The sequence below is a fragment of the Anguilla anguilla genome, chromosome 9 (assembly GCF_013347855.1).
Source record: "Anguilla anguilla isolate fAngAng1 chromosome 9, fAngAng1.pri, whole genome shotgun sequence".
Taxonomy (NCBI): Eukaryota; Metazoa; Chordata; class Actinopteri; order Anguilliformes; family Anguillidae; genus Anguilla; species Anguilla anguilla.
In genome coordinates, this window is record NC_049209.1 from 53,846,262 (window position 1) to 53,856,451 (window position 10,190).

Genomic DNA, 10,190 nt, shown 5'->3' on the forward strand with positions numbered 1-10,190 from the left:
GCTGGACAAACATCCACCAAGATGAACACACAAACGTGCACACACACACACACACACACATATAAACACACACTCATGCACACAAACACAGGTATATACACATATACACATACACACACACAGACACACACACACAAGCACACGTACGTACACACTCCTGCACACAAACACACGTATATACACATATACACACACACGCACACACGCACACACACACACACACACACAAACACACGTATATACACATATACACACACACGCACACACACACACACACACACACACACAAACACACGTATATACACATATACACACACGCACACACACACACACACACACACACACAAACACACGTACGTACACACTCGTGCACACAAACACACGTATATACACATATACACACACACGCACACACACACACACACACACACACACAAACACACGTATATACACATATACACACACACACACACACACACACACACACGTATATACACATATACACACACACACACACACACACACACACAAACACACGTATATACACATATACACACACACGCACACACACACACACACACACGCTGGTTGGGGCTGGCTCTTACCCACACACTCCAGCCCGATCTTGCTGTAGCCGTCAGGACACTGGCAGGTGAAGGCCCCGGCCGTGTTCACACACTGCTGGCTGGGCTGGCAGTCGTGCAGGTCCAGCGCACACTCGTCCACATCTGCACGCACGAGGACATGGACCACACACAGAATGATGTCACTGACCACCTCTGCATGTAGTCCATTATAACTGATTCAGTGTAAAGTGCGCAGAGCTGATCCAGGATCAGTGTGTAGGGGGCTGCAGTCCATTATAACTGATTCAGTGTAAAGTGAGCAGCGCTGATCCAGGATCAGTGTGAGGGGCTCACCCAGGCAGCTCTCTCCCTGGGCCTCGTAGCCCAGCGGGCAGGGGTTGAAGGCCTCGTTTCCCTCCACGGGCAGGCTGTGCTCCGATTGGCCGGCCGGCTCGGGCGCGGTCAGGACGGAGGCGGAGCGGGGCAGGCACAGGTAGCCCCCGTAGTGGTTGAAGCACTTCATCTCCCCCTTACAGGCCTCTGGGATGGTCTCACACTCGTCTATATCTGGAAGGGACATAGACTTGTCCATGAACACACACACAGCACATTTCCTGCAGCTAAAATTCTGCCATTGAGGCATTCAAAGCGAAAGTGTTATGGATTTTGGAGTCAAATTTCATATGATGAGCACCACCTGGTGTGAGTCGTAAAGCATGAGATTGAAGTGCTGACTGTATCTAACGACCTGTCGTGCTGTTTTCTCAATCCAGGATCTTTACTGGCTGAGCACATTCAGGAGCGACTGATGGGCCAATCGCAGTGAAGCAAGCGGCTAAGCACAACATACTGTACTTCAAAGGAACATCCCCCAAATGTAGTTTCAAACAACGTGTTTTTTTTGTATGATGGCGTAAAGTTTGTGACTTTTTTCTCGTACCCTCATAACCATCAGAAAAGGTTATGAGAGCGTTTGGCTGTAACGTTCTGATAACACTACCCTAACATTGTGACACAGTGACAACATGACTCTCACCTTTGCAGTGTTGAGATTCTGCGTCCCATTGATATCCATCTGTGCATTCCTGGAAAGGACAAACACACGCACACACACACACACGCACACACACACACACATCAAGGTCAGACACCAGCATTCATGATGTGTAAATTTAACATGAACAGAGAAATCTATGAACCAGAATGTAAAGTGCCTCACAGTGAAAGATGGAGAGGAATCCCTCTGAGATATATCCTAGGTGGTATGTCTAAGCAGATACGTCCTACCACATATGTCCTAACAGATATATCCTAGCAGATATGTCTTAGCAGATATGTCCCAGGAGATATGTTCTAGCAGATAGGTCTTAGAAGGTATGTCTTAGCAGATACGGCCAGCAGGCTTGTCCAAGCAGATGTGTCTTAGCGGGTATGTCTTAGCAGATATATCCTAGAAGGTTTGAGGAGTTTCTCTTGCCACTCTCACCCGTAGCCTGCTCATGGGGACCTGGGCCAGGGATGTGTGAGACATTTTCCCTTTGTACAAAAGCGCTGTATGAATAACACTGAAATGAGCTGAAGTGATTACATCATCATAGCCTGCTCAGGTAACATTCCTTTGGTTCATCCTGCCAATATAAACACAGCTCAACTCAACTGAACCAGAAAGGCTATTTAGAGACCAAGGCCAGGAGACGGTCTGCAAAAGCATAGAGACAGAGCTGGAAAGAGAGAGAGAAAATGACAGAGCAAGAAAGGAGAGAGAGAGGGATGGAGAGAAAGTGCCAGAAGTGCAGAGAGAGAGAAAGAGAGAGAGGGATGGAGGGAAAGAGCCATAAGAGGGGAGGGAGAGGACAAGGAGGGAAGGATGAAGGGAAAGAGCCAGAAGGGCAGAGAGAGAGAAAAAGAGAGAGGGAGAGAAGGAGCGAGAGAAGGTGAGAGATGGAGGGAAAGGGCCAGAAGGAAAGAGAGAGAGAGAGGGAGAGAGGGACAGAGGGATGGAGGGAGAGAGGGACAGAGGGATGGAGGGAGAGAGGGACAGAGGGATGGAGGGAGAGAGGGACAGAGGGATGGAGGGAGGCCCTTACCGTGTACGTGTCATTGTAGGCGGGGTTTTGAGACTCTGCGCAGGGCAGGAGCCACACACACACGAGCAGAGAGAGCGATAAACACACACCCCGCATCCTCACACACACTTACACACACTCTCACACACAGGCAGCTTGAGGGGGCAAGGTTCTGGAGCGTACACACAGGCCTGCAGGAAAGAGAGAGAAAGAAAAACCAGTCATTACTGAGACAGAGAGAAACCGAGAGAGAGAGAGCAAAAATACATTATTAAACAAACAACTGCTTCCTCTGTTCACACTGAATAAATAAACGAACACAGAGGACAATAAAGTGTGGCCTTAGATTTAAAAAAACTCACAATGATAAAAACTCTAAACGAAAGAGAGAATAAACACAGTGCCTAAAATGGCAGCAATAAACTGGCATTCACCACACACAGAGCGCCGCCTGCAGGCCATGTGTGGACCAAGCCCTCCAGCTTCCCTGCCAGCCCATAATAAGCGACCTCCACCCTAAGGCATGCAGCTAACCCCCCCCCCCCCTTCATCATAAGAGAGATGGCAGGGGCAGACAGAGAGAGAGGGAGGAGGAGGAAGAGAGGGGGGAAAGCCTTCTGTGACCCTGATTTGGCAATAATATTTGACAAGAAAAGGTGATTAGGAGAGGAGAGAGAGAGAGAGGGAAAAAAAGGAGAGAGGGAGGGGGGGCAGAGAGAGGAGGGGAGGGGAAGCGGAGTGAATGGAATTATTAGATGTTTTAACACAGCACAGGAGAACAAGGGCTCTGTTGTACAGTATGATTTGCCCAGCGTGCATAATTCTGTGGAATGCAAGCTCTGCCAGAGCGCACGGTGAGACCTGGCTCCCCCCAGTGGCCAAAAGCAGGTACTAAAACCCATATCACCCAGGAAATTACCAGGAGGAGGGAAACCGTTTCAGTAACCCTTAAAGGTATGAAGTTTATGTGATGTAACACAGCAACTATCAGGACGGGAACAACTTTACTTGCATCCTGTTTGTAGCTTAATAGTTTTTTAAAAGGGTGTGAAAAAGCTCACAGCAGAGACAGCCCCTCAGGTTCGTGAAAAAGGGACAAGGTCCTCAAGTGTGGGGTCTTTTCTGCTGATGAATTAGACAAAATTAATTCTTTGTCATGTTTTAAGTTTAATTTAGTAAAATAAATATTACACCAGCTCACCCACGGGCCCCGCACACACGCACACACACACACACACACACACACACACGCACGCACACGCACACACACACCTGGCGTACCTTACTCCTTTAGATTAACTGGAGAGTAATTAAGCCACAGAGGCGGAGGTAAAGAGGGACGGAGGGAGGTCTGAGAGAGAGAGATAGAGACGGAGAGAGAGATAGAGAGAGATAGAGACGGAGAGAGAGAGAGAGAGATAGACGGGGAGAGAGAGAGAGACATAGAGACGGAGAGAGAGAGAGAGAGATAGAGACGGAGAGAGAGAGAGAGAGAGAAAGAGAGAGAGAGAGAGAGATGTCTGTCATGTCCCTGTAAGTCAGGTTTAGTGCTGCTCTTGATGTGTGTTCCAGAGTAAATAAACCCGGAGTGGGAAAGGACCACAGTATCATTCCTGAGAGTCAGTGCTGCACAGCAAACTAACAATAACACCAACCGGGCCAAACACAACAGAGCTGCAGCACAGCACCCAGACACAGCCAGTCTGAGCGGAGAGAAACACACACACTGCACGCACACACACACACGCACACACACACACACACACACACTGTACATACACACATACACACACATACACTCCTCATACACACACATACACCCACACTGTACACACACTGTACATGCACACACACACACACACATACACTCCTCATACACACACTGCATGCACACACATACACCCACACTGTACACACACTGTACATGCACACACACACACACACATACACTCCTCATACACACACTGCACACACACACACACACATACACACACACACACACACATACACTCCTCATACACACACTGCACACACACACACACACACACACATACACACACTGCGCACACACACACACACACACACACACACACACATACACTCCTCATACACACACTGCACACACACACCCACACTGCACACACACACATACACATACACACACACTGTACACACACTGCTCACACACACATACACGCACACTGTACACACACTGCTCACACACACATACACTGCATACACACACACGCACACACACACACTGCACACACACACTGCATACACACACTGCAGACACACACACACTGTACACACACTGCACACACACACATACACACACACACTGTACATACACATACACACACACATACACTCCTCATACACACACTGCATACACACACACACTCCTCATACACACACTGCATACACACACATACACACTCCTCATACACACACACACATACATAAATGAGCATAAGCACAATTACACACACACCGCATGCATATGTGCACGCCTGCACGTAGACACAACTACCAATCCCGCTTAAAGACACACACACTCTCTCACAAACACACACACTCATTTACACAGATGCTCTTCTGTCCCAAATGGTGAACAGGTGGGGACATAAAAACAACCTCCTGGGGAGGGACAACAGCAGATTGGGGACACCCCCCATCCCCCACCTGCTCACTCTCACACACACACACACACACACACGCGCGCGCGCAGACACAGGCAGGCAGGCACACACACACACACACACACACACTCACCCGACTCACACAGACACACTCACGCACGCACATGCACTCACACACAGCAGTTCAGTCTGCGTTTAAAGTGAAACTCTGCAGTGTGTGCAGATGTATGTACAGGAATTAACAGACTCCTTGGGTGGCCTGTGATAAAAGCCTTTCTGAAGATTTACACGAGTATTAGTGTCCTGGCTGCACAAGTAAAATCAGTGTGTGTGTGTGTGTGTGTGAGAGAGAGAGAGAGAGGGAGGGAGAGAGAGAGAGAGAGGGAGAGAGAGAGGAGTGAAAGTATTTTCAGACCATGTGTTCTCCTACAGTAAGGAAGTACAGTAATCTGAGGGATGGTGGGAGAACGCACTGTTCTGTCACAAAACCACTTCTGTCTGTTATTAAACTCTACTTGAGCACACACACATACACACACACACGCACGCATGCACACACACAAATATCCAAACACTAACACACAAATGCACAAACACACACACGCACAAACATTCAAACACTAACTCACACACATGCATAAACACACACACGCATCATGCACGCACACATACATACTCACACACACGTACCACCACTTTTACACACACACACACACACACACACACAAACATTCAAACACTAACTCACACACATGCATAAACACACACACGCATCATGCACGCACACATACATACACTCACACACACATACCACCACTTTTACACACACACACACACACACACACGCACAAACATTCAAACACTAACTCACACACATGCACAAACACACACACACGCATCATGCACGCACACATACATACACTCACACACACGGTCCACCACTTTTACACACACACACACGCACACTCTCTCAAACATACACATACACACACACAAACACTACCACACATGCAACACACACACACATTACCTTTCCAGATTGTGCTAAAACGTCTCCACGTCGTCTTCTTCTTCTCTCTCTCTCTGTCCTGTTTTTCCCTCTCTTTCTTCTCCTCCCTGCTGAGGTGCAGGACTCAGATCTTCCTCTCCTCCTGCTTGTGATGGCTGAAGTGCTGTGTGTGTTTCTCTGTCCCAGCGAGTGAGTGAGCGGTCGAGTCGACAGGAGCAGAATGAATGTGTGTGTGAGAGAGAGAGAGAGGGAGAGAGAGAGAGAGTAGGCAGCCTCCCCCCGTTGCCCCCACCTCTCCCCTCTCCAACCCCCCAGGATGCAAATTCCTGGTCTGCCGCCCAAATTCCAAAAAAAATCCAAGAAACAGGAGTGGAGCTCGCACTCCTGCAGAACCTCCAAAGGTCACACTGCACCTGGTTTTATTTAACCTTGTCCCCCCCCAGCACCCCAAAAACACACACCCCAAAACCCTCTACTGCCCCGTCCCCTGAGACAAATCATCCCTCTTTACTTCTCCCATCCATTCATCTTTCTTTCTTTCTCTCTCTCTCTCTCTCTCTCACTCTCTACCCCCCCTCCCTTTCTCACTTGAAATATTTATAGCCTTAGAGGGCAACAGGAGGAATGTGCACAGCATTAGAGAGAGAGAGAGAAAGCAAAAAAGAGAGAGACAGAGAAAGAGAGAAGAGAGAGAGGGGGAGCGATAGAGAGGAAGAGAGAGAAAATGAGAAAGAGCAAGGAACAGAGAGTGAAAGAGAGAGTCTGCAAGTGAAGGAGGGAGAAAGAGAAAAGGAGAAAGTGAAAACTGGCCTGATTTGTAAAGGCTGAAAGTGGAGGCAGAGTCTGCAGGATGTGGAGATCTCTGAGTGGGAATGTTGGATGCTGTGCTGTGGAAACCTTTCGCAGGCCTAAACGCTAAAGCAGGGCACCATGGGATACGTGTGAGCCACACGGTCAGCCGAACACAAGCGTGGGAATAAATGGCTGAGGAACTGAACCGAGTACACAGAAAAAGAGAGAACAGAACGTTTGTTTTTGCAGAAAGAAAAAATATATACATTAGAAGTACACATACTGAATGTTTATTTTTTGGTGAAATTTACTGGAAAGTTTCCATGGCCATTTGGGTGTGGGGGGGGGGGGGGTCACAGCTGTCACACCCAGGAGTTTTACAGGGCAATAAAAACCTCAGCTCTGCCCCTCCCCCTCCAGACAACCCTGCACCCCAATACTGCTACCTTCTGAGGCCACACACACACACACACAAGGAGGAGATGGACAGAGACAAATGGAGAGAGAATGAGGAAAGGCTGAGGTAGTTAAATACATGGATCTAGAAGGACAGAAGAGTCTCCAGAGGCTGATAATGGAAAGATGGAGGAATAGAGGGATGAAGGACGAGAGGGATGGAGGAAGAGAGGGATGAAGGAAGAGGGTGATGTGCCCTAATCATGGTACATTTTCAGGATGCAGCTCTTAATGACTCCCATGTACCTTTCCCAAATTCCCAAATACCTGCACGAGAGAGAGAGAGAGAGAGAGAAAGAGAGAGAGAGAGGGAGGGAGGGAGTGAGAGAGAGACAAGGAGAAAACAGGGAATGAGGTTATTTTCATTTTTTTTTAAATGCTATTATTATTTATTACTATTATTTCATTATTTTTGTGTTGTCATTCCTTCTTATCCTTATTTGCTTGGTTTAGTTTTTAAAAAGAAATTACACATTTACACTGTACATGTGAAATATGTGTGTGTTCAAAGAAGAGACACCTGAAGCTGTGTGTGTGTGTGTTTGTGTTTATGGGGACCCACCTGAAGCAGTGCAGTGTGAGTGTGTGTGTGTGTGTGTGTGTGTGTTTATGGAGACACACCTGAAGCAGTGTGTGTGTGTGTGTGTGTTTTTGGGGACACACCTGAAGCAGTGCAGTCAGTGTGTGTGTGTGTGTGTGTGTGTGTTCACGGGGACACACCTGAAGCAGTGCAGTGTGTGTGTGTGTGTTTATGGGGACACACCTGAAGCAGTGCAGTCTGTGTGTGTGTGTGTTCACAGGGACACACCTGAAGCAGTGCAGTCTGTGTGTGTTTGTGTGTGTGTGTGTTTACGGGGACACACCTGAAACAGTGTGTGTGTGTGTGTGTGTGTGTGTGTGTTCACGGGGACACACCTGAAGCAGTGCAGTGTGTGTGTGTGTTTATGGGGACACACCTGAAGCAGTGCAGTGTGTGTGTGTGTTTATGGGGACACACCTGAAGCAGTGCAGTGTGTGTGTGTGTGTGTGTGTTTATGGGGACACACCTGAAGCAGTGCAGTCTCTGTGCTGTGCTGGTGTAGTGAGTCAGGAACAGCCTCAGGTCTCTAATGCTCCACCTGTCTGAGCGACACGGCTCGATAAACTGAGCCAGAGACACACACCTGTTACACACCTGTTACACACTCACTTACACACCTGTTACACACCTGTTACACACTCACTAACACACCTGTTACACATCTGTTACACACTCACACACGTTACACACTCACATACACACCTGTTACACACTCACTTACACACCTGTTACACACTCACTAACACACCTGTTACACACTCACTTACACCCCTGTTACACACCTGTTACACACTGACTTACACACCAGTTACATACCTATTTCACTCAGTGACACTCGGCTACACACACCAGCTACACACTTGTTACACAAGTGCCAGTTACACGCCACTAACACACTCACACACTAGTTACATACCAGTCAAACACACTCAGTTATTTACCAGCTACATACACATTAGACGTTAGTTGCACAGGAGTAAGTCACATGAGTAACACTCACTGTAATGCACACCACTTACACAAATGGGGATACACTCAGTGAAGTACACACCAGTTACACACACGTTACGGAGGACTCCTGCAGCCCAAGCAAGATGCAGGAGTTAGAGAGTCAGGCTGGAATCACCCCGGGAGCAGAGCGGACTGTGGCGGGAGCAGAGCGGACTGTGGCGGGAGCAGAGCGGACTGTGGCGGGAGCAGAGCGGACTGTGGCGGGAGCAGAGCGGACTGTGGCGGGAGCAGAGCGGACTGTGGCGGGAGCAGAGCGGACTATGGCGGGAGCAGAGCGGACTATGGCGGGAGCAGAGCGGACTGTGGCGGGAGCAGAGCGGACTGTGGCGGAAGCTACGCGTGCTAAACGAGTCGCAGCACGTTATCCCGAAAGCGTTCTCCTACACGCGCTCCCCCTGCGGGGTCTCCTGGGCTGCCGAGATCCTGCCTCTAGGAACGCGCTTCACAGTCCCGCCACATTCACATCCAAGAAACAGAATTTCCGTTAAACGTCAATCAATGCAAATATTTGCATTATTGCTAACACTGCAGTTGTTGCTAGCATTTTTTTGAAACAGTTCACAGCATCTTCAATGAACAAAACTATTTTTCTTAAGAGTAGTTTACTTCCTGTAGTTCAATGTTTTTTCTAAGGTGAAGTAACATGTTCTTTCTGAAACCATTCTTACAGTCTAGGAATCCATACAGTCCAGGACTATGGTTCTATGGTGCTATGATGCAAATCTGACTATGAGCAGTGAATTTCCACTGAGTATTTAAATTAAACCAGCGCACCAGGTGCAGAGGAATTCGGCTTGACGCTGTAACTAGGCTACGTCTCCGCTACAGGACCGCGGCTAGCATAGAGGCAGTAATCCGCTACGTCTCTGCGCAGGGCCGCGGCTAGCGTAGAGGCAGTAATCCGCTATGTCTCTGCGCGGGACCGCGGCTAGCATAGAGGCAGTAATCCGCTACGGGACCGAGGCTAGCATAGAGGTAGTAATCCACTACGGGACTGCGGCTAGCATAGAGGCAGTAATCCGCTACGTCTCTGCGCGGGACCGCGGCTAGCGTAGAGGCAGTAATCCG

The 10,190-nt window shown here is 48.6% G+C and overlaps 1 protein-coding gene and 1 long non-coding RNA gene across 2 annotated transcripts in view; both read right to left on the bottom strand.

Moving 5' to 3' along the window:
• The window catches only part of LOC118234959 (EGF-containing fibulin-like extracellular matrix protein 2), an 11,738-nt gene extending 5,179 nt beyond the window's left edge, over positions 1-6,559 (bottom strand). Inside the window, exons 1-5 of the mRNA XM_035431852.1 lie at positions 6,305-6,559; positions 2,654-2,823; positions 1,603-1,651; positions 921-1,133; positions 606-728 (exon numbers count right to left, since the gene is read on the bottom strand). Of these exons, the coding sequence (XP_035287743.1) occupies positions 606-728; positions 921-1,133; positions 1,603-1,651; positions 2,654-2,749 (481 nt within the window). The 5' untranslated portion in view covers positions 2,750-2,823; positions 6,305-6,559. The remainder of the gene's footprint in view (positions 1-605; positions 729-920; positions 1,134-1,602; positions 1,652-2,653; positions 2,824-6,304) is intronic.
• Positions 6,560-7,349: 790 nt separating this feature from the next.
• LOC118234961 lies at positions 7,350-8,745 on the bottom strand. Its single transcript, XR_004766762.1, has 2 exons — positions 8,578-8,745; positions 7,350-7,798 (listed from the first exon to the last, which is right to left on the bottom strand). It is a non-coding gene; the product is annotated as an uncharacterized LOC118234961 (long non-coding RNA).
• Between the last annotated feature and the right edge of the window lie 1,445 nt (positions 8,746-10,190).